Source organism: Harmonia axyridis, chromosome 5 (genome assembly GCF_914767665.1).
Source record: "Harmonia axyridis chromosome 5, icHarAxyr1.1, whole genome shotgun sequence".
Lineage (NCBI taxonomy): Eukaryota > Metazoa > Arthropoda > Insecta > Coleoptera > Coccinellidae > Harmonia > Harmonia axyridis.
Genome location: NC_059505.1, coordinates 7,249,732 through 7,276,268, shown reverse-complemented (window position 1 = coordinate 7,276,268; position 26,537 = coordinate 7,249,732). Strand labels below are relative to the sequence as shown.

General features: G+C 34.3%; 1 protein-coding gene across 1 annotated transcript in view; it reads right to left on the bottom strand.

The window, feature by feature from the left end:
- LOC123680421 overlaps positions 1 to 13,133 on the bottom strand; it is a 28,699-nt gene extending 15,566 nt beyond the window's left edge. The window contains exons 1-11 of the mRNA XM_045618316.1: positions 12,939 to 13,133; positions 12,771 to 12,886; positions 12,287 to 12,423; positions 11,894 to 12,101; positions 10,876 to 11,023; positions 9,077 to 9,321; positions 6,634 to 6,810; positions 5,360 to 5,499; positions 5,092 to 5,304; positions 1,312 to 1,514; positions 1,014 to 1,188 (exon numbers count right to left, since the gene is read on the bottom strand). Coding sequence (XP_045474272.1) covers positions 1,014 to 1,188; positions 1,312 to 1,514; positions 5,092 to 5,304; positions 5,360 to 5,499; positions 6,634 to 6,810; positions 9,077 to 9,321; positions 10,876 to 11,023; positions 11,894 to 12,101; positions 12,287 to 12,423; positions 12,771 to 12,886; positions 12,939 to 13,108 — 1,932 coding nt within the window. The 5' untranslated portion in view covers positions 13,109 to 13,133. The remainder of the gene's footprint in view (positions 1 to 1,013; positions 1,189 to 1,311; positions 1,515 to 5,091; positions 5,305 to 5,359; positions 5,500 to 6,633; positions 6,811 to 9,076; positions 9,322 to 10,875; positions 11,024 to 11,893; positions 12,102 to 12,286; positions 12,424 to 12,770; positions 12,887 to 12,938) is intronic.
- Positions 13,134 to 26,537: the final 13,404 nt, after the last annotated feature.

The window sequence follows — 26,537 nt, the reverse complement described above, 5'->3', positions numbered from 1 at the left end:
ATGCATCAGATAATAGTGATAAAAAAAATACATTCAGTCATTTCCTCCCAACTGAAAATTTGTCAAATTGTAGCTAACCCAATATCTAGACGAAAAAATACAGTCAGCTGATGCCTGAAACATGAAAAAAAAAATTATATTTTCAATGACAGCTCAGACAGCGACTCTGATAATGAATCAGAGAGTGCCACACTCGCGAGAAAAGGACGTTCTCCACATGTTGCACAATAATATTTAGTTACTTCCACTCTCTGATTCAGTATCAGAGTCGCTGTCAGAGCTGTCATTGAAAATATAATTTTTTTTTCATGTTTCAGGCACCAGCTGACGTATAATCCACCATGCTATAGCCAGCTGATTGTATTTTTTCGTCTAGATATTGGGTTAGCTACAATTTGACAAATTTTCAGTTGGGAGGAAATGACTGAATTTATTATTTTTTTCTTCGTGTTTGGGGGGCTGCCGCCGCTCTCTCCCCCAGCAGAGTCGCAGCTGACGTTCACGAGGCTTTTTATCACTATTACCTGATGCATTCTACTAATTACCGTTTGAGAGGAACTTGGTCATGTATATCTGGTACTGGCTCCCGGACTATATAGCAGATGGATATTAAATCGTGAACAATCAGAACGCACAATAGATACGTAAGTGAATCGCCAACATAGTAAAGGATTCACAACATAAACTTAGGATATTGCTCAATTTGTGTGCATTTCTATGGTTGGCATTCCAGATTCACCAAAAACAGACTGAATATAAAAAGGTTATAGACTTGGTTTTGTGACTAAACAAACCTTCAAATTCGTCGTGTTCCAGTTGAGATTTCACATGCGATTTATTTGATAAAACAAGGATTATGGTGTAGGCATGATTGTCTATTCTTCGACTTATTGATTTTCAATTTGTCGATGCAGGTTGGTCAACTTATGCATATTTTTGCGATAAACTTTTGAATTAAAATAAAAGTGTCAGTACCAATCTGGTATTCATGGTTAACGGATTTTAACACTTACCATTTCTTTATTCCGAACAGCTTGAGCTTCGTCTTTATATTCATCATAGACTTCTGTATTCACATTTCCCTCCTCAATGATATACATGACGGTAGTCACTTCTATCTTTGCATATTTCGCTTCAATTGCTGACATATTGGGCAGATTACCTGCAGAGGTACATTCCATCAGCTCACTGTAAAAATAGCATTTATATACAGTGTTAAAGTTCTGGACCACCTGTTCTTAGTGAATTCTGTAAGAAGTAAAACTTGGATTTTGTGATGATATTATGGATCTCATCGATTGAGGTACTTACCTCACAGTTGTATGTACCCACAAATCAGTCATTGCACCACTTTTGAAAGTATCTTTTACCAATTTCCTATATTTCGATGCAAGCTTCCTGCAAAACGATGTGGCAGTTGACACATAATCTGGTGTGAAGGCAACTTTCGTACGTGTCAAATCATCCATTATGCTTATAGCTTGTTCTATGTGTACAGTGTTCGTCATTGGAATCTGAAAAAGTACCAATTCGATTATATTTGAGCATAGTCATGAAGTATTTCCCATAAAATCTTATGATGTCTAAAAATATTTTTAGCATTTAATCTGTATAATTCTGTATAGTGAAAGTTCACTGGGAATATAGGCGAAAATTGGATAATTTCGTTAATCATGTGATTATCTACTTCAATATTCAATATTTCAATTCCTTTAGAAGAGCTGTTGGAAGGCTGTAATTGTTGTTTTTTTTTTCTTTTCATCCTATGATTACATTAATGTGTGCACGTGTATTTTACTTTGTATCTTTCTGTTCAATTGTAAATTGGCTTGCCGTTTAATAAATAAATAAAATAAATATCTTTAAAATTAATGAAAACAAAACACGTATATCGATTCAACAATTATTTACCGTTGTATCGTTGAAATTATCGTTACTGATTGAATTTTCAACGTTGTCATTTTGGTTTCAGAATCTAACGTTTTTCAGATATGTGTACATAAAGTTATATTAATAATAATAATAATAATAATAAAGGCCTTTATTTATAGAAATTTTGATACAAAAATTCAACAGAATTGAGAGCGAGATTTAGTTCGCGCTGTCTCAGGTATTATAACTTGAAAATAAAACCTACTAAAAGTCCCGAGACCTCACGTCTATTCTTCCACCTAACCCTCTGTAATTGAACCAGAAACAAGATAAAAAAAGAAAGAAAAATATGTTCGAACATAAGCCACTAACTTAAATCCAATGAGCTCACCAATGCAGCAAAACAAGCAAATATTTGTAGAATATTCACTAGATACAGCCATAGCACAACAAAAAAAAAACATAATATATTAGTTAGTTGAAATAATTAAATTGATTTACTATAAATACAATGGGTCATTACGAAAGTTGTTTAATATGTGTAGTTTGAATTTATCTAAAGTTAAGCCCTTGTATACAAATCCCAACCCATTCATAAGATACGGAACTTGATAGGAAAACGATCTAGTAAATAGCGCGGTGAAGTGTTTGGGAATAGAAATCGTGTCCTTTGAACGAATATTAACATGGTGCATTTCAGAACGAAACCTGATTTTATTAGCAAGCAACAAAGGTGAATATTTAACGTATTTTTTCGAAGCTCATTTTTAAAACTAGTTTTTTAGAAGTATATTTTGTATATACTATTTATATGCTAATATTGAACGTTCTTTCAACATTGCATTGAAACCATCCAGTAACTTATCTATAGAACACGTTTATTCTACGTTCTCTAATAACTATATCAAATAACGTTTCCATTCAAAGTGATATAGACTTATTATACTATCTGTGGTTTTTTCGTTACCATATACGTTTGTGTTCAACATTATATCATCGTTCATGTTGAATATATCTTTTAATCGAACCTATCAACCGTTTTTTGATTGAAATTGTTGATAGTGATACTGGAATATCCGTTTCAAATTGATGATGAAACTACGATCTTATCATGTTACTATATCAAGTTGAAATATGCGCTATTATCCTAAGTTCTTTGTACATTATCAAGCAATGTTATTACCTCATTGTCTCAGAAACTTTTGACAAATTCTCCATTTATAAGAAAACCGGAAGTTCAAATGAACAAAACATTGGCCAGAAATTGTTTCTAAACCATTTAATTTTGAAAATCGGTCGAAATTGCAAAACATTTTTTTTTTTCGAGAAACCGGTATTTCTTGATAACATTCCATGCCTGTGTTCGATAGTTTTCCCGATAACATATTTGGATAGCCCGTACAAAATTTTAATCATATTGATGGGTAACTTTTCTATTCTGCTCAAAAATTTACCACACAACTGCTCAAAGAATTACCACATAACACAAAATCCAGTGACACGTTGATGTGGATCACCTCGTACAAAATTTGAATTTTTGTTATGTTTATCATAAGGAAAAAGATCTATAATACAAAGAGCTATTTTTGATAACGTGGAAGTCCAAAAATGATATTTATTTATATTTATATGTAATTTTTAAACATCAATACATTCACTTAGCGATTGTTACTATATTATATGATACATTTGCTAGTAGAGCAACGTCACCCATAACACGCTTGAATTGTCAGTTCATGTTAGAATACTGAAGTCAAGCTGCGCCGAGTGCAGTTAGGACTTGGATTCACATTCACTTAGCGGTTGTTACTCTATTATACATTTGTAGTGACTACTTGCTAGTGAAGCAACGTCACCCACAACACGCTGAAATTGTCAGTTCATGTTAGAATACTGAAGTCAAGCAGTGCCGAGTGCAGTGAGGACTTGGATTCACATTCACTCAGCGGTTGTTACTAAATTATACATTTGTAGTGACTATTTGCTAGTAAAGCAACGTCCCCCATAACACGCTTGAATTGTCAGTTCATTTTAGAATACTGAGTTCAAGCAGTGCCGAGTGCAGTTAGGACTTGGATTCACATTCACTCAGCGGTTGTTACTATATTAAACATTTGTAGTGACTATTTGCTAGTAAAGCAACGTCACCCATAACACGCTGAAATTGTCAGTTCATGTTAGAATACTGAAGTCAAGCAGCATCGAGTGCAGTTAGAACTTGGATTTACATTCACTTAGCGGTTGTTACTATATTATAAATTTGTAGTGACTATTTGCTAGTAAAGCAACGTCACCCATAACACGCTGAAATTATCAGTTCACGTTGGAATACTGAAGTCAAGCAGCGCCGAGTGCAGTTAGAACTTGGATTCACCTACACTTTGCGGTTGTTACTATATTATACATTTTTAGTGACTTTGCTAGTAAAGCAACGTCACCCATAACACGCTGAAATTGTCAGTTCATGCTAGAATACTGAAGTCAAGCAGCGCCGAGTGCAGTTAGGACTTGGATTCACATTCACTTAGCGGTTGGTACTATATTAAACATTTGTAGTGACTATTTGCTAGTAAAGCAACGTCACCCATAACACGCTGAAATTGTCAGTTCATGTTAGAATACTGAGGTCAAGCAGCTTCAAGTGCAGTTAGGACTTGGATGGGCTTTCGCATATTAGTGATCTGAGGATGAAACAATGCAATTCCCACAAAAATTAGCTTGGGTCGAGTAAGTCTCGCGAAACATTGTATTTGGAATATTCAGAATGTACCAGAAATATAACCAGAATAATTCATACGTATCTATTTTTTGTAATGTAAAATTCTCAATATGTATTTCAGTTTTCGATCGACGTTTTTATTGATATCATAATAAAACCATTTTTGAACGTTCAAAAATAACGTTCAATATTGTTATAATACTTCAAGCAAATAAACGTTATTTACTGTGACATTTTAACTGATAAGAAACGGTTAGTTACCCAACCTTTTCACAACATTATATCAATGTACTTGTGCGCGTTGGGCTAACCAAAACGTTATTATACGGTTTAATTCCTATGAAACTGATTGTGCGCAATTTAGGTGAAATTTTTCCTTCGCACGATTCTGAAGGTATATTATTGAGAAAAGTATTTCTGTGATAACATATTTCACCAGGTTTGGGGCTGCAGCTCCAGAGCCTCCCCAACCCAGCTGCGCCAATGAACGGATGAGTTACTTTTTTCAAATCAGCGATGAGTTTTTCAGCTATCGATTGAATTTTATGAGGATCGCCAGAACCATGGTCCCGATGGTCAGCAACACTTTTAGAAATTAAAGTCATTCTGTCAAATGCAGCTTTATAATCCTTTTCGGCTAATAGATTATCCAAAGATTCTTCGCCTTTGTGGTACAAAGCGTCGAGTTCGTCAGGACCCTTCAGTCCAGGTTGCTGAAATGCAAAGAAGTTCATACAAGATTTAGTAAGTAACGTTAAATTAACTCACCGTGAATAATTTATTTGACGCTTTATACTCAAAATATATATCATTACCAGAATAATCTGTCAAATGTAAAGAAACTGTTCCAATGCGAGGAACGGTAAATAACAAGTATTCCCATGAAGAATCGTATTGCAGAATTTGTTCTAGAGAAAACAGACATTAGGTAAATAACAATTGCTTTGAGACAAATATCATTCCCACGAGTATTTGTTACAGACAGTTTTGTCAATAATGAGAACTGAAAATCATTGACCAATCAAGGTTTTCATTGAGTAGGTGCTCTATAATTGAAAAATTCACTTGTTCAGGTGAAAAATGGTGATAGAATATCTTTGAAAGCTCATTCAGCATCTGGCGAAGACAGAATTCCGATAACTTTGTTTCAAAATGGCGCATATAGGTTATAAGTTTCTCAGCCAACATATTTGAAAAATGCATAAAACAAAGAGGTATAACATTTTGTTCACCAATCAATTCGACTTTGAAAGAAAAGATCTACGTAAGATGCAATATTCGAATCAATAATAGATGTTTACATACATAATTCAATTAACAAAAAAGATTGTATGGTCTTTTTCGTCCGACACTGTTGATCACAGCATTCTTTTGAAAAGGCAGGAAAAATTGGGTAAACGGGGGGACATTTAACGGGTCGAAGGCAAAAAGTGAAAATAGATAATACATTCAGTAACTATGCATCCACTATCACGGGGGTACTGCAGGGCACGGTATTAGGTCCTATAATTTTCCTAGCGTATATAAATCAAATTGGCAGCGTAATACCAAATTGCAATATAGTGTTATATGCTGATGGTACTGCTAATACAATATGGGAAAAAGAGTATAACTTGACCGAAAGATTCACAAATGTGTTTTCCAACTAAAATGTATTGTAGTAGTTCATTTTTGATTGTTAAAGTGCAAACTGAAAGATTCCATTTAGATCTATCTGTACATTTTCTGTCTCCCAAAATGTTATTCCAATAGCTACATACCTCAAGTGTGTCTTATATTTTTATCTTCAGTATGAGGGTGATCAGGAATATACATTTTGTAATTTAGGCCCGATCAATTTCCTAAAACTTGTTTTTGCGATGATGAACTCAAATGGAAATGTCTAATTCATTGGTGGTCAATAAATTATTATTGATTGGTTGCGAATGTTCTATTATTTGAAATAATAAACCAAAAGCAGTTACTTGTGATTTTCTTTAGCTAAGTTTGTCTGTAGCAAATCCTGGAAGTTGAAATACCAAAACAAACATATTATATATTACCTTTCACTTCATCGACTGTTAGTGTGACCCAAAAATGTGTTTCCGAACAATTACCATGACATTTGAATTTGAATTTTGTTTCTAAAATGTATCCAGCATTAGGATCTATATTACAATCAAAGGGCACTGGTGGCATCGTAATGAACTTGAATGAAGCTCTAATATTCTTGAATTCATCTGAAAGTTTAACAACGGGTTTCATTAAACTTTGATTGTACGATCAACTCGTTGATTGTAGTTTCAACTGTATGGAAGTGTCAAAAATGAACTGAAATTGAACACAGGAATTATTTGATCGAGCAAATCACCACGATAAAAGTTTGATGAAACCCACCACAACAATTACAGATGTGTACTTTGAAGCAATACATTATTTAAGATGATAGCTGCAATCAATCTGAACATGTTTTTTCTTATATTCTAGGTCTGATTCTTTTTTGTTTCGAAGTTCAAACAATGTTGAGGTCTAGTGTAGATCATCAATGAAGCCAAAAACTTTGTGCTCCAAGAAATATTCATATGAATCTGCATTTAAACGATCATTTATAACATCTAATGACATATAAACATTGATGTTTGATGTTAATCCCACCTCAAACGGTGATGGTGAAACGTTTGACTTAAAAATTTTAAAGTGCTCGAACACTGTTCATTATGTATGAAGTTGATATCATCCTTGATGAAATGAGCTTCGTGAGATCACATGACAAGCAAAATGAATCTATTATTTTGTGCATGATGTTGAAGTAACCATCGATAAAAATCTACTTGTCATTTCAATTGGTATTTTTTTTAGTCAGCCTACTCTTGAGTCGAACAAGAATCTACGTTATAAAAGATTCAGAATGAGCACAACTATCATCTGTCACCTATCATCATCTTTCGACCGATGGAATATTTTAAGAATCTTTTTAAGCTCATCTTAAATTACCTGAGGTAGGCTTATGAGATATTTCTACGTGGATGCGATTCCAAGGTTGACGAAATCTTACTGAGAAACAGTTACGAACATAATTGATGGAATGAGCGTTTATTCTTAAGATGAGATTACCAAGTGTCCTCGTATGACGATCGTCATCTCCGAGAGGTCGAATATCGCAGTGCAGATCAGATGGTATGCGATATTTTAAAACACTATAGCCCAGAAGCAGAGTATGCTAATTACGACTCTACCCAATGGGCAGTAGGCTGAGAGCATCTCTGAACCTGCTGAAGTGGTCAAATTTTCTCAAGTTATAAACGAATTTAATACCTACATTCTGTAAGCGGTCGAGTTGTCGCAACTGTCTAACCGTTAGACCCAAGAAGGTCATGTCAGCATAGACCAGAGTAGGGAGCAACAGTGTGAAGAAAAGAATGTTTCGCGTCTGAAAAGGTAGAAAATTCTTCAAAAATCGGATCTGATGTAGACATGAACACTCATGGTGGTAATATGAGGATTCCAAGAAAGCGTCTCATCTATAATTAAACCCAAACTTTTCACCTCTGACGAGTTGGGAATCTTCTCCTCCTTTCATGATCATGTCTATTTACCTTACCCAAACATCTTTCAGTACCAATGACGAAGGATTGTGTTTTGGATGTATTCAAAATGAGACCTATATGGGGAGGAGTGGTGGCAATAGTTGAAAGATCTTCGTTTAAAATCAGAAAAGACTGAGTCAACTCCTCAATCCTGTTATATAGATAGATTTGAAAATAGTCACTGAAGAGGTGATAACTACAGCTTATTTTATGGGTCAAAGGGGAGACATAAAGGCAGAAGAGGGGCGGGCCAAAAACTCTGCCCTGTGGAACTCCCGCCACAGTCTTCACCTAATCAGTGGAGTTTCGTTTTACAATCAATGGTATCTCACGTCACCTGAGATAAGAGATGAAAAAACTCAAGGAATGCTTAGAAAACCCCACCACACGCAACCTGTCCAAAAGTACTAGTATTGCCCATAGCATGACCTACATATGTCATCCATAATTTTAGCGAGCGCGGTGGTAGTGCTATATTTCCTGAAAAGGGCTGTTTAAGTAGCTCGAGATTGTCATGCCTTTATAACCTTTACATTTATTTTTCTCGCATGAACATTATAAATGATATTGTGTATTACTTTTTCCATGATTTCTTTTGACTCCAGATTTGTGCTTGAAATAGTGATGAGTTAGAGGGAAAGAAAGGTTGAAATGACGATACGAAAAACGGTAGTTTTCTAGAAAGGATTCAATGTTTGTACCTAACAAAATTGTGTCTGGATTTCATTATTTCATATAAGTGATACATATGTTGAGGGATCACCAACAATTTTTATAAAAGTTATTCGGTAGGGCTATTGGTGATCTCACGATGAAAATTCAATTCTCCTATAATTGTGTTGAACAATTCGGCCATGAAAGTCTTCAGAATGATAATCAAGGCTACGTCTATTATGGATTGGGAATTATCTTCACTTACTCAAGAACACTGTCACCATATAGCCAGTATCAGGATCCTTATCATCTCGATCAATCTCTAATATATTCATAGCGCTGGTATGAGAGTTCACCAATTTCCAGTCTTCTTTGCCATCTATGATAGCTTCGTCATCTTTCGGAACCTTGTAGATGTTCCATGTCCAAGAGTGGTTCGTTGGACAACGGTAGGTGCAAAAAACTAGCAATGTTAGATCACTCCTTCCTGTGTTACAATTGTCAACGCATCTAAGGATAAAAATATAAACAAAATGATGAATGAGTTGAGAACAATATTGATGTAATAACTAAAGAAAAAACGCAATGATTATTTTATGCATTAGGTGTACAATTTTGCTTCCACCGTTTTGCAATAGATTGCAATAGATGGCTGTAACGGTAAGTGGTAGTCGAAATGAATGAATCGTAGATGTCATACAATAAGCTCAGGTGTTTGTAAACATAACGGCATCTAAACATTAGTCGATTTGTGTCTGCATCATAAAGTTATTCTTGATTAATCTCTCGATTTTGATTTTGTGCTTCATTATGAAGAAATCTGTGGCTGAGGCTCATCGAATGACCTCTAATGTTTAGGTCGCTATTAGTGAAAGTAGGTGCGAGAGTGGTTTCAAGAAGGTGATTCTGACGTCGAAGACCAGCATAACGGTGGAAGAGAGAAGGTTTTCGAAGAAGTAGAATTGGAGGCATTACTTGATCAAGACTCGTGTCAAACGCAAAAATTGGCAGAATCATTGGGAGTGGCTCAACAAACAATTACAAAATGCCTGAAAGGCATGGAAATGATTCAGACACAAGGAAATTGAGTGCCGTATAAGTTGAAGCCGAGAGAAGTTGAAAGGCGTTTATTTGCTTGTCAACAGCGGCTTGCAAGGCAAAGACGGAAGGAATTTTTGCATCGAATTGTGACTGGAGACGAAAAATGGGTTTATTACGATAATCCCAAGATCAGAAAATCATGGGTATATCCCGGCCATGCTTAAATGTCGACGGCCAAACCGAATATCCACAGTTCCAAGGTCTTGCTCAGTTATTTGGTGGGACCAGCTCGGCGAAGTGTAATATGAGTTGTTGAAACCGACTGAAAAAATCACAGGAGATCGTAATCGATCGCAATTAATTTGTTCGAGCCGAGCATTGAACGAAAAACGGCAGCAATACATCGAGAGACATGATAAAGTCATTTTAGAATGACAATTTTAGAATAAAGGATATTTATAACGGTTGTCAAATTGAATTTTCTTTCAATGATATATTAAATTTTGTAAGAGAAGTGTGAGAATAATCGATCAAAAATGAGGAAAGCACTGACTTGAAGACAGGAGCTTTTGAGCGCTCATTCATTAATTCGCCAACTGCACTCGTGGAAACCACATAACTGTATATACGTATATATAACACTTCACTCACTAACTCCCGGCCCAGCCAGTAAAAACACATTTTTTCTTGGAAATTTGATTTTTTTCGCCAACATTGTTCTATTAACTCAGCTGGGGAGGCCTTGGGACTTATATCCCAATGATTCTGATCACGATTTCAACATGAAATTCATACATGAAATTATGCCCATAAACGAACTTAGTCAGAGATTTGAACCTATCCTGAAAATTTCAAGAGTTTAGGTCCTTCTGTTTGGAAGTTATCAGATGGTCGGCTGGATGAACGGACAGACTCGAATGCATTATTTTGTGGTTCACAAACTCAGGGAGCACAATACTGATTACCCTATAAAGTTAATAAAAAAAAATATATATAAAGATTCTTCATGAAATATATTCTCACTTGATTTCTATTCCAGGAGTTTCTTTCCGTACATACACCAATTGTCTGGTGAAAATCATTTCCTTCCACCATTTGGTCCGAATTCCTAGTTTGATTAAATACTTCATCTCTTTTCTATGTGCTGAACCAGGAATAACAAGAATAGGACCTGCAGATTATATTTCACATATAAAAAAAACATTCAATTTTTATTTTTATGTTTTCAATTAAATCAAATGGGCATCAGTTGCTTCGTCAAGTTTTATAGCAAATATTTGTTTTTTTCTCCGATTGACAGCAAATATTGATTTTGCAGTCACATATCAATCAGCAGAGAATTACTTTTCCTTCCTAGGCAGCAAAGTAATTATTCTAAATGCGAATAAAACATTCGACATTTCCTGACAATCAATATTTTGGCCACATTCCTCATTTCTGGAAGAATAAGTCTAAGTCACTATCACTCTCCATAATATAAATATATCCGATATTTTTCCAGAAAACTGTCAGATATTTCATGAGTTGTCAAATTATAATTATCATGGACATATGCATTTCCATAGCACCCTCTAATTGCGATTTCCATCAAATTTCGTTTTAATTTATCACTACAGGAAAAATAAAAAATTGTGGGAATTGTAATAATTTGCAAATGCAATATCCTACATATATCATTATAAACAATCGGAGAAAATATTATATGTTCAACTCGGCAGCAATGTAGATTGACTGCCTTGGCTGAATTTTCAGCCTCGCAACGCTCGGCTAGAACTATAGCCGCGGTAATCAATCTACTATTTTGCTGCCTAGTAAAACCAACAACTATTGTCCAATAAGATCAGATTTTTGTTCATAGTCAATAATGTCTTGTGTTATTTGAATACGGTTTGGAAGATGTGAAAAATATCAAGTAGTAAGAGGGAGACGCTCAGAACAACAATAGGTTTAAAACTATTATCTTGCAAATTGACAATATGTCTGACAACATAGTTATCATTTCCTTGACATATCAGCTTGAGCAAAAGATAAACTTTCACACCTTTCTCTTTCGATGTTATAAATCCTCCACAGCTATCGCAGTCATATATCCAGCTATACTCGAAGTTTTTTACATCATGAGGATTTTTACTATTGAAGTCCACACAACCAGATGCATTCAGAAGCAGATCCCTCCCCTCTCCAATATAACGTTGAAATCCACCCTGTATCATTGGAAATGGTGGAGAAACTTTCACAGTCAAGTTACACTGAAATGTAATATTGGTATAAAAGTCTGTAGTAGAAATAATGAAAAAAAAATTCAGACTGTGAATAATAATTTTGAAAAGGAATTCATGTGGAAACATGAATATTTTGAAAGAAAAACATTGACAAGAGCATTAAAGGGTATTGTGAAGTAGAAAATCTGCTGAAACATCAATAAAACTCTCACATCATCTTTGTAAATTGACAGATCCTTCTTCACAGTATAAACATTGAGAACAACTCTATATACTCCTCCGTCCAGAACATATTTATTTATAAATAGAGTTGCTCCGGAGGGATTATTATGATATTCTCTCGCCCGTCCTTGAATAACAAAAAAATTATATTTGAGCTAAGATGCTCTGAAGCCAATTTCTTTGATACCAGTTTCTTGCTAATTGCATAAATTATATTGAAGTAATCAATAACTCACACCGTAATTTGACATTATTGCTCTACTTTCTCATTCAAAGATACCATTACTCCTCTCATAATATAAACTATACCTGTGTCTATAAATTAAAAAATACAATCAATAAAGATTATGTATAATAAACTCCTGTGGATAGTGATAATTCTTTGAAAACAATAACCAACTACTCTTGATATTGCAAGAAAATGCTATCATTTCAAAAGGCCTTGATAATGTTTTATGAATATGAACGTATTACCAGTTTTAATGTTGACCAATCTATAATCAAACTTGTATTTTTTATCGTTGCACCTCTTCAATTCGGCTACTATTTTCAAATTTTCGTTTCGATAAATTAATTTACTCCCATTTTTGCTGAAACATTTCTCATCAATTGTGTTTTCTTGTTATCAGAGGTATTATCTACCAATTCGTAAATTCTAACGTTTCTACACATTTCGGTGTATTCCTCAACGATTTTGTATTTTCATTTGTATCTGTTAATGACATTTCACAGGTGAACAAAATATTGAAAATCAGAAGGGATAATGTAATGAATTTTTGAAAAATACTCATACTCAATAGGCAATATGTCATTTATTCATTGTATATTGTGACAAGCGAAATGATTATGATTTGGCATTTCCGAATATTTGATTTGATGGACCATAAAGAATTGTAAGTATTTGATTGATTTTTTATATTTCATAACCAACCCTGGGATTGGATCCCCAAGACTCCTGTTGTCCCAGGACCCAGGATCAAGACTGACATTCACGCTATCGAAATGGTGTACATAGTCTCTCAGGCTGAGCCCATATTCAGACTCTCTCAACCAGAGGCAATACTGGCTGCAGATTGGTCTGTTTGCTGTTTGAGGAAGAAGAAGAATAACCTTCAGTAGTTGACATAATAGGAACTCAGTTCTTTCAGTATTTTTCTGAATTCAATTTGGCTTTCTTTCAGATGTCAAAAGATTTAAGTTTTTCAAATCTATTTTACCATCCTGAATTATTAACTATTTGCTGACTAATAGAAGGTCTGTATTGTTATTGTTCCTTAACTCATGCTTTTGCTCAACTCATAGGGTATGTTAGTTTCAGACAATAATTAATATTATTAAAAATTCGGTGAAACAATCATCAATATTCATACATGAATAAATTTGGTCAAAAGATCCATTAGACGCTATCAAGCATCAATGTTGGCTTGATCTCACATCGAATATTTCTTCGAATAGACGCTTGAACCAAACAATTTCTTCAGCAAGTTTAGCGGCTTCACTAGCAGCAACTATTTCTGCTTCTGTGGTAGAAATTGCTACTGAAGTTTGTCGCTGGCTCTACAAGAATATAGCTCCATCTGTATATACTTCAGACAACTGTTGTTGATCGACCCGTAGAATTATCGCCAACATGATCTGCCTCACTGTAGTCCTTCAACTGATCTTGCTACCTGCTTTGTGGGTTATTCCAAGCTTGACTCAGCCTTTCAAGTAGCGGATTATCCTTTTTACTTTCGAATAGTCAAAATTGGAAGGATTTTCAAGTTTTCTGCGCCGGTCATCAGATACATTGAATCACCGACTGATTCTCTATAGGGAGAAGTGCCATTCAATTCATCCTCGTCTTCCTTCCCTAATTGAATGTTTTCTTCGACTATAGTCGTTGAAACAGGTTTACAGTCCTGCATACCAAATCACTTCAGTATCTTCTTAGTGTAAGCTGATTGATTCGCTTGGATAATTCTAGCCCCTTTTTATTTATATGCCAAGAAAATAAGATGCTGGTTTTGTAATAATCTTGAATGCTTTCTTTAAACTGAGTAAGAATTGTTCTTTAATTGTTGCATTGGTAGAACCTTATAACCCATCATCAACATAAAGGGCCAGTAACAGCTTGTCTTACCCATTCTTTTTTATGAATAAGCAGGGAACAACATCGGATCTATTGAAGTTAACTTTTTGAATAAAATCACTGAATCTTTGATTCTAACACTTTGGTGCCTGGTACATACTTGGTTGCTTCCATCTTCTTAACCTTGAGGTTGCTTCATGTGTACCTCCTCACTCAGTTCACCATATAGAAAAGCTGTACACACATTGAATATTTTGTTAGCAGCAATACTAAACAATGACCTTATAGACCCACCTTTGGCCAATGGGATATATGTTTGGTCATAATCTTCCCCTTTTTTCTTGGATTACCCCTTGATTATCAAACGTGCTTTGTATTTGTCAATGGATCCACCTAGATTTGTCTTGAGCTTTTTTTCCCAAACTACTTTGATTAAACTAATCAACCAGTTATGTATTGCCATAGAAACAATATTCAATGCCTCAAACCTTCAGGCACAACTCTGGCTGTATTTCCGAAATTGTTATCATATTTTTTGTAAAAAAGACATAGAAAGTATAAAACCCATTTTAAACATGATGAACAATTATGAACTACAAAATAGTAACGGCTGAGAACGTTCCAATAATATACCCTGTGTCCGTAAAGTATGGAACAAATTCGTTTCTAGCTAAACAGAAATTTTAAGAAATAATCCTGAAACACGTCGATTTTTCATTTTTTACCGTATTTTAAAATAATAATCTAATATATAGGGTGATTTACTTTCGAGTAAAGACGTCACCATCATGTTTTTCAAATGAAACACCCCCATTTTGTCTCAATTTTCCGATTACTCTAGCTGAGCTGATTCCAAAAATGTATCACATGTTGATTCCAATTGGTACAGGGTGGAAAATATACAATAGTTGTGTGTGTGCTCATAAAGTAACGCGTAACATTCTTCATTAGTTAAATTAACAATATTATCAAAAATACTTATTGTCTAGCGGCAATTGGTTTGAATGTAACACCCTGTAGTTTGTTACATTTTTAGATTAATATAAATGAGCTGTTTCCAAATATGTTTGGTACTTGTGGATTAGCAGACAATATATGAAAGAAATTATTTCTTATCAATTTAAAAAAAAAAACATAGTCTTCTAGTTTTTTGTGAAACGTCATGATTTGTTTAGTAATTTATTGGTGTTCAATGGAAGTTTAGTACTACAATATCTTTGGTATTCGTGAATATTTTAATTATTGCTCAGATTTAATTTATTATTTTTGTCCACCTGTACCAATTGGAATCAACATGTGATACATTTTTTGAATCAGCTCAGCTAGAGTAATCAGAAAATTGAGACAAAATGGTGGTGTTCCATTTAAAAAAATTACGGTGACGTCATTACTCGAAAGTAATTCACCCTGTATATTAGATTATTATTTTAAAATAGGGTAAATTAAAATAACAAATCGACGTGTTTCAGGATTATTTCTTTAAAATGGTCTGTTTAGCTAAAAATGAATTCGTTCCATATTTTACAGACACAGTGTATAAAACAAATTGTTCACCATTGCGACCAGAATATCGTGGCCAGCTGCTTAGTTAATTCAGATCTGTTGTTACTTTGACCGCAGGACGTCATCCTGTTTTCCCTGCAGGAATCCATGCGAAGGGAGGGATGCGCATGAATTAACTCCGCTGCATGTAGTTCGTTAATTTACCGCTCTCTAAACTTTATAGACGATTTTAATTCATAATTCTATGGTCCTAATTGATAATTGCCTAGTGAGGCGTTCATAGCGGGTGGTCTCTACTGAAGAAATAATGCATCTCTTCAGATCAGTCTTATTGAATGGGATGACTTCAAAATATGCCACTTATTGTGTTATTAATAGGTATTACTCTCTTCTCAAATGATAAATTGAAACGATATGAATAATGAGAAATATGAAGGGGTTCTACGTTGGAGATACTCGAATGAAGTTGTTGGTTGACGAAGATTTAACTAACCTTTCATCATGTGTTATTTTTCTTGATAATTTCTAGAAGTACAAAAATATCCATAATGAAGGCAGAGATCAACGTTCATCATTTTCCAAACGGTTTTTTGAAAATGATGTAGGTTGAGCAATCCTGTAAATTTCAAAAACCTATTTCTTACCGGTGTAAGAAAAAATAATATCACTGCCAGGAAACGATTCTTATGAAATTGCGATGTATCAATCCAGTTCTAGTAATGGCGTAGATTTCACTTGTCTAATGTCAAAAGATAACAGCTTCAAAAATGACAGCTACCCAGATAGTAGGTTATTCAAAATGAAACCTCTTAATAAAAAACTCTTTACATTTTCAAACAGGATATTACGTATATAAAAATAGTTCGAATATTTTTGAATAATTTCCAATTTATGATATCATTTTTCACCACATCAAATATAGAACCTATATTGGTTCTGTTAACCTCAATGCTGAAAATAGTTGAATGATAGTTGATTGTTGAAAACGGAACGAATGAAAAACTTATCAATCAAAAATTGGGAATGAAAATAATTGGGAGATTTTTATATAAACATAGTATATCCCGAAAGGAGGCAAACGAGCAGAATGGTGGAAAATTTAAAATCTTCCATCACACAGCGTTGAAGTTATTGGACCACTGAAGGAAACTTCTTTTTTGATCCCTGTAATTGCATAGAAAATTAAGTCCCTAAATTGGTTCCTCATTCATTCGGATACGTGAATTTTCAAGGCTTTCATTTCAGCAGAAGGATTGGAGACTAGAATTGAATATAAGCAACGAAAAGCAACTTCAACAAATAAATATAGTTTCAGTCATTATTCGAAAATTATAGGCCTGTTTTTTATCGAGTGATCTGTCAAGATTCAATGAAAACTATAACACAAAAATAGCCAGAAAATTTGAAAATCAAAATGTTCAAGCTTTTTTGCAAGTCTATCAAAAATTAACTAAAAAAATTTTCAGGAGATCGATGATAAACTTGAGATCGCTGCTGATATACCCAATAACTTTCAATAAATATGAAGCGATAAAATGCATTTCAAGAAAATTTTTTCGCACCAGCATTACAGGAATTCCTATGCCTAAAATTAAGATATCATTTATTGGCTACCTCACGCTCCGAATTCGACCTTAATGAATTTTTTTCATCAGTTAGTCTGAGAAGTGAAGTTTACATTAGCAATTTGAAGTCTATATTATTCAAAGCTAAAAATTCTACATATATGTAATTCGTATACTTCAGATTTGAATACACGATTCTCGACTATTTTCGAACAATTTTTTTGAAGCCTTCAATGATTATTGATCTATCAACATTTCGCTCAATATATGCATCAAGATTATCACAGAAATATGGAAAAACTAATTGAAAATAATTGTTACCTGCAAAGGCTCTTCATTATAATAATTTGAAATGAAATATAAAGAAAATAGAAAAAAAATCTAACAATATCACTCATTCTTTATTGAGAAAAATGTGTTCCATCAAATACCATACGCCTTATAAACAAACCAAAAATTTAATAGATTCAACCCAAAATGTCATTCAGTATAATGCTGAAAATTCTAATGAAACTGGATTCATCACATTAATTTATTCATAAAAATTCAAAATTCCTCATTAAAATGATAAGCAGGAGTATAGTTTCTTTGGTAAGTTCTTCTTCAACACATTCATTCCAATTATAGGTACTGAGGCATCCGATAGACGGATATTTTGATTTCATGTGTTATTATTTGAATTGATAAATCGAAATCCATAGAAAAAAGAAATAAAGGCAAAATTTGAAATTTCGTGAGTCTGCATCATCAAGGGTGCGAAAACATTGTGTGGACGGACAGACAGAGTTGAATTCGAGGACGGATTCGTCATCAATGGGTCGAACACTATCGTTTGTGGACATTTCCGGCCAAAAATTTGATAATTAGTGACTTCGTAATGAAATTAGCATTCTGTTCACGGAACGAGTGTTCAAAAAAGACGTCAAACAGACAAACACAGAAATAAACTAGCGAGAACCACAGGCAATCATAAAATAATGTTCAACGGGAAAAACCTAGTTAAACGGAATGTACAGTAATCGAAAAATGATTCGTTTTTTCGTTTTGTCATTTCTGGAATTCCCTCAGTTATCGTATATTCATTCAAGTGAAGATCCTTTCTTACAAAAACTATATTGGGAAAGTTTCAGACACAACGTGCGGAGAGTAAAAATGAGAGAACCCTTCAGACAACATTTAACTAAACTGTTCTCTTAGTTGGAAATTATGTTCTTCAGGGACGAGATCTTGAGTTTATTCTATATTCTGGTGGCTCTACACCTGTTCGGAATTCAGGAAAGTGACATGATAATATTGGTTGAAAAATACTTGGAACTCTTGAAAGCGAGAAATAAACTAAGTCTCCTATTCTGGAGAACGAAACAACGATTTCTTCAGTGTTTTAGTATTCATCCTTATTCAATTATTTTCATGATTTAAAATATATAATTGAGAGTAGATACTAGATACATAAGCTGCTTTCGCAGTTTTTTCGTGAATTCGAGGTTTTATGGTAAAAAAATGGTTATACATTTATGATTCAAAGTATTGTCCAACGTTGGTCATTACTTTCTCCCATCTATCGGGCAGCGTGCGAATCCCGCGTTGAAAAAACTGGTCATCTTTTGAAACAATCCACGAATCGATCCAATTTTTACTTGTTCATGAGATAGGAAGTGATGGTCAGACAGGCCGTGTGCCATTGTCTCACAATTCTCGGCTCAAACGCATTAATTGAGTTCGATAACGATCGCCTGTGATTGTTTGAGTCGGTTGTAGCAACTCATAATGTACTACGCCGAGCTGGTCCCACCAAATACTGAGCATGACTTCGGAATAGTGAATATTCGGTTTAGCTGTCGACGTGGAAGCATGGCCGGGATATCCCCATGATTTTCTACGCTTGGGATTATCGTAATGAACCCATTTTTTTCGTGTTCAGTCACAATGCGATGCAGAAATTCCTTCCTTCTTTGCCTTGCCAACAGCTGTTCACAAGCAATCAAACGCCGTTCAACATCCCCCGACTTCAACTCGTACGGTACCCAAATTCCTCGTTTCTGAATAATTCCCATAACTTTCAGGCGTTTTGATATGGCTCGTTGCGTCACTCCCAATGATCCTGCCAATTCCTGCTGCGTTTGACACGAGTCTTGATCAAGTAAAGGCTCTAATTCTGCATCTCCGTAAACCTGCTCTCCTTCATCGTTATGCTGGTCTTCGACGTCAAAATCACCGGTATTAAAGCGTTGAAACCACTCTCGGCACATTCTTTCACTAATAGCGTCACCAAAGGTAAATGAGAGCATTCTATGAGCCTCAGCCACATAATTCTTCTCATTAAAATAAAAAAATGATGAGAATTAGGCTCGTAAGCTGACATATTTAATCGAGAAAAACTTTATGATTCAGACACAAATCGTCTAATATTTCGATGGCGATATGTTTACAGATACCTAAGCTTATTGTATGACCTCTACGATTTATCTATTTCGACTACTACCTACCGCTACAGCCATCGATTGCAAAACCAGCGGAAGCACCTAATATATAGGATAATTATGAAAAATGTAGGGTGTCTCATTCAAAAACATCAACTCATCTTCATATATGTAAAACGGCGATTGATTCCTATGATATATTATGAAAATTACTGAAAACAACGTTTTAGAATTTTTCGAATATCTCGAACAACCAAGATATAGCGCGATATTGGAAACAATTATTTTTTAGGAACGTCCTGTAATTTGAAAACGAATCAAGATTTCTATGATCTGCTTTCTGACGTCTTATAATTTAAAAAAAAGAGATTGGCTGTCCTTGAAGATTTCTTCTCCATGTCTACAAGTCTAATGGATCTCGAGATGGTTTCAGTGAGCAACTAATATAGGACACCCTGTATCTTGTTCCCCTTGGACCCACCTATTCGGATTCATTCAGAGCAAACAGAATGAATTCACAAACATATTGAATTAAATTCCTTTCATAAATGTATCTACGAAAAAAAGAAATCTGTTCGAATCAAATGACGAACTCAATTCAATAATTCCCTTCCTACTTCCTTTCTGATTTTATTTTATTCAAGATTGAAAAATTGTATGGAATAAAAGATTGTAATAATTGCATCTAAATATACTTAATCTGGTTTATTCATCAATTGTGTAAGAACGATTTCTCGATATGTTTGCAGTTAAACCGTACTCCAATTATTTCTGGATGAACATGCCATTCAACCACATATTCGAAGACGAATCCTGAATAGATTTAACTCAATAACAGACCAGAAATTGTTCCTCATTATATCGCTGATTTCTCTCAGAATACTGCCGACGGAGTTCGCTTTGTTGGCCGAAGAAGTTACGTTGATTACCCACGACCTCATGGGGACAATTTCGTTCTTGGACATTTTTTTTGCTCGAATAAATTTGTTGAATTGGCAGATCGAGTTTCATTTGAAGGGAGACATATTCACTCGTTGATAGAGTGGATAAACATGAATAGGAAATTTTTTGGTAGTAAGGGTTCATTTGGGACAATAATTTCCAAGATAATATACCGAAAGGATAACACTTCTAAGGAAAAGAATAAGAAATTCGGACAAACAATTTAACCTAAAAGCTAACCACGGGAGAAACGTGCTGTCATCGAAGGTGAGTAGCGATAGACTAGTTTAGAATGTTTCGAGTCATAGAAAACGCTTTCTCTAATTCTGTGGTGAATCCGTTCATTCTGCCATACCTTGTAGAACAAAATCGTGAGGGAATACCTCAAATTCACACAGATTTCATAATAATATTTATTATTATTTGTTGGTATCCGGATCTCTCTTGTCAAGGATTTGTCTATTATCTGTCAGCTTTACCAACCAACATATTTCAAGACAAAAGTCAAAAAAAGTTATTCATGGAAATATTTCATTAATAATTAACTATAGCAATTCAATTCATTCGAGAAAATAATGTATAATACGTACAACTACAGAAGGCTAATTCTCACACTCGTTCATTAAAAAGCCTGAAGATGTTGAATCACAAGATCTCGGTTGCCAACTGTTATCTCCATTTGGAGAAATAACCACAAAACTTTTTTAAAATGCGATCATTTCGTTCCTTGTGTGTCACCTTTGAGTTTATCATTGGCTCCATCGCTGAAGAAGATTCTTCGCCGAAAATTCGGATTATTTCAAGGACACAATCAGTGAAGATCTAAGACTTTATACAAAATACGGTGTAATGTCGTTTGTGGAATGCCTTAGATCGAAGTCTGGGTTATCGCATTTTCGTGGGGATTATTAAAACACTGATGGACGACAGACGTGAACTTTATTGTGGTACAGTACTTAGAAACGCCCTTGAACACTCTATTAACCCAACAGCTCGTCACCTCATCACTCTCATTTCCCTAGTTTTGTACATAAAATCATATTGTACACCGTGAATTTCTTCTTCCTTTTCTTATTCTCTAAGTCGTATGCCTGCGCAATGATGTCATGGTACCTGTACACTAATAAGGGTAGGGGAAATATATTCTCTATTGTATTTTTCTGAGAACCTTATGAATGAGAGAGTTGTGTGCACAAGTACCAGAAAAGACCATCGTTACACTAATGCAGGTATATTTATATTAAGTATTGTGACGACAATTTCGGCTAGACACAGGCATTATGTCTAATTGCTTTTTGTCGCCACAGGAGACAAACCTGGGTTTTCGTAAAAACTAACGGACTACAGCAGAAATATTCTTGAGCGACGCACACGGCTTCGATTTTTCACATCTCTAACGTGTCACAAGTCACAACAGCTCAAATTTTTTCACCAGTCTCACTATTGCCGTCCGAGAAGGTGATTCACCACCCAAAAGTTGTGATTGCAAAATTTTCATCATTTTTGTAGTTAATTTCAGCGATTTCAATGAATTGTCACACACGAAATGGAATTTGGGGTATTTTATAAATAAAATGAAATAATTTCCACTGAATTAATTAATTGTTAGCAACAGTTGTTTCGCCACACTGTGGCTTCATCAGGTTACATTTCTGACTGATAATAGTACAGTGCATCCCATTGTGGGTGAGACAACCAGGTTTCTCGCTTGTTATTTAAGATGGAGCCTTGCGGTTTTCACGTTCCGTTCCTACTTTTTCGTGAAACTCAAGTTGGTCTAATCAGATTTTGCACAACGGTTTCCGTTCAAGAGATACAGGGCGATTTCGGAAATTGATACTTTTCGGACCCCTCCTTTATCTCCGAAGTTATTAGAAATAATGCTGAGGTAAAAACTACGTCTGAATCAGAATTCTGCGTAGAATCTAGTGGCATACTCAATTTTTTTTTCGGGGTATGGTTTTGAAGATTCAACACAAACCTATATTTTTTTTAATGGAACACCCTATATATCATTACTTCGTTGAATTCGTTATTTTTTTCCCTCCAAAATTATGTATGATACTATGTAGGTAGGATGTTCAAAAATTTTAAAAAAACACTAAAACATCAAATAATGATGACGTAGTTTTTACCTCAGCATTATTTCTAATATCTACGGAGATAAAGGAGGGGTCCGAAAAGTATCAATTTCCAAAATCGCCCTGTATCTCTTGAACGGAAACAGTTATGCAAAATCTGATTAGACCAACTTGAGTTTCACGAAAAAGTAGGACAGGAACGTGAAAACCGCAAGGCTCTATCTTAAATAACAAGCGAGAAACCTGGCTGTCTCACCCAAAATGGGATGCACTGTACAGAGCTATCCGGAAACTTATATAGGAACAAAAATTCGACGTTGGCAGAAAAATATTCGATGGGATATCATTAATTTGGTTTTATTTCATTTATAAATATTTTTTCATTTTAATCATAATGAATTTCAATGTCAAGTAAGGACCAAATCCATTATATATTATATATCTTCATATTTTGGGCTCAATATTTCTACAGTTGAAATATTGCCAATAATTTATAACACACCCTATGTATTTTTCTCAAACTTATTTTTACTTTCTTCCCACCATACTTCAGTCGAAAAATATTTTGTTCCAATGAAATGAAGGAATTACCTAACTAGCAACATTTAGTTAGGACTTCTGGCTCTCTCATCTTTCCAACCACCATCAATCATTCTAGACAATGGAGGAAGAATTGGTTGTGCCAGTCACAATATCTACTGGGAAAATATGGCAAACGAATTCATTGTTTTAATTAGTAGAAAATATTTTCTCATTTATCATCAGAAAGGGAAGGAGAAAAGGGAACGAATGCTGGTGAAATAACCACGATGGCATCTGAAGGAAAATAATACTATGATTTCTGGGAAGATTTAGATACTTCATTTTTTTCGTGATTCCAGTCATTTGTATTGTGAATTCTCACCATTTGTTTCTACATCATTAGATTTTTTTACAGGGTGTACCTAAATTGAAGGTACAAACGAAAATAACAGATTTCTCGGATCATTTAAAAAAAGGCCAGTTGATCGTAGTTATTCGATTTGAGTGCTGTCCTAGTTGTTTTCTAATTTCTGTCGAAAATTTAATGAGTTATTTCATTCTCTTTTATTTTTTCAGTTCTTTTTCTTCTATTTCAAGAATAACAGACATCGTGTAGAAATAATTGATTGATCAGTTCAGGGAAACGAAACTAGATGACTATGCAAAAAATGATGGAACTGTCATTATAATAACCATATATATTTATATATATTCTTTCGAGAAAGAGCAATCCAAATTATTAATTTCAAACATTGAAGCATATGTGTCTATGAATCTCAGTATTAGTAGAGGAAATGTAACGAGGCATCATACATTTCAACGTATGATACAAGAGAACAGATGAAAACCTCAGCAAAAACTCTGTCTCCCCGTATAGGTGTGGTGATTGGTTTATGTGTTTGTTTACGAAATAAGCTGACATTTATATTCAAGGGCTTCTTCATTAAAAGAAAACTCTTTCATCCTTCTTCACGCATATATTGTAATTAAATCTGAAAACAAAAAGGAAAAGAACTAGAAAGGAGCAATAAATGTTATAATTTCCATCATATACAACATTGAATGATGACAATTGAAATCACCACAATAAATTGAAGGATAAGAAAGAGTCATATCGAAATTTATAGGCCACAAACTAACCAATGATTTTCCAACAATAAGCCAGAGAACAAACAGAACTCAATAGGCAATATATCAATACATAACCTGCCAAAAATCCTCTTTCACGGAGTTGATGTTCAGTTGCGGGTTTCTTGAAGAAGGATGACCGCCGCGTAATTGTCTAAGACCAATGTCGACAAAATAAATCACTCCTGTTCTTAGAAATCCCTTCAATATTCAAGTAAATGCTACCAAATTTGCTCCAAAATCGGGAGGGTTTATTTAACCAAGACCGATTCTCCAAGTGATGATTTTTCGAATCCTCAGGTGTACCAGGATCGCTACAGGCCGCTTATATTGGGGAATCATCTCCCATATATTTATACTGATTGAAAAAAAAAACGTTACAAAAATACAAAGAAAATATGACAACTTCTAACCATAAATAACTGTTTCTACAATAACAAAAAGTAAACCGCTATATGTTAACTATGGATTTTATAATTGAAAAATATCCCTAGATTTCCTAATAAACAAGGGGTCAAAAAGGCTACGTTGCGGGTGTTGAAAAACAATTGAAAATCCAATTTAAAAAAACGGTACTTTTTCAACAATGAATTGAAAATTGAATTGATCATATCATTATTAAATAATTTCTAAAGGTTGAAAAATCCAATTACAGTAAAAATTACAATAGGCATTAAAATTAATGGCTCAGAACTAAAATCAAGGACGAAATTTCGATCAATTATTGTGAATATGACTATTGTATTGAATATCATTAAAAATTAGTTGGTGTTTCTTTTTGATTTTCCAGATTAATTTTTTTTCCAGAAATTATTACCACAAATAGAGTTATGTTTCGATTGTGAATTCATGGTGAACGTGTGGTGGTTTACTTTCTGGTCACCTGTATGCTGACTGATAAATAGGGACCTAGGAAAATATCCACAGACTCGAAAATGTCGTCAGAAATTCTGCGGAAACGACGATATCCTATTTATGGCATAATTTCTCGAGTATAGAATGATCTCCTGATTCGATTTCACATATGATTCACTCCGGAAAAGCATATCTACTGATTGAAAAATTTGGGAAGAAAATCAAATTCGATTTCGATCGAACTAAGGAAGAATTCCAATTTTGTTCTTAACGCTTACTCGACTTCGAAAGGAGCTTCGTGATTTCAACCTTTAGCGTATTTCAAAAGAAATATCAAAAAGCCGCTCAACATACTGAAAATGCACTGAGGTGGAAATAATATTGATTGCACACACCAACTTAAGAACCTTTGCTTGGAAAAGTTGAACTTCGACAATGTGGTAAATTTCCATTGTAGCTTTGGATAAAATTACAGGAGGAGGGAGTATAGAAATTTTGCAAATCGGAGAATACGTACAAATGAAATCTACATCGAAAATGATTTTTTTTCAAACGTACAATAACAACGCCATATTTTTACTGACAAGATCATCGGAAAGTGTTGCCATGTCAACGATGAATTAATTTTCCATCTGCCGGAGGAAAAGTATAGCCTAGCAATGGTAACAATCAACTTTTTTACTTCAAATCTGTCAAAATTAATTAGTATGGCAATTGTAACTAGAAAAATTTTCCACTGATTAATCAATTCTATTGATTGTTAATATAAATCTTATTTGAAGTTGGATCTCTAGAGTCTTATGAATTTCAAAACGTTTGAAAAAAAATGCTTCCGGAGAAGTGACTTTTCTTTGCTCGCCTTCAATTTCCCACCTCACTTGATGTTGTTAACTTCTGAATTGAACTGGCATATCTACTATGTATGTGTCTATGTATTCCCCATCAAATGCTCATTGCTATACACACATCGTCAAAAGTCTTGGCCCCTCTAGGTTTCTCAAGAAAAGAACAATTTATGTTCTGGAAATGAGACAAATATTTTCCTTTATTTGAACTGCAATATTTTTGACAGGAAATCTTTGTTTGTTACCCTTTGCTTCAGGCAGAATGAAAAAAAATAGGGAAAATGAGAAAAATCTAACTTTATCGAATAT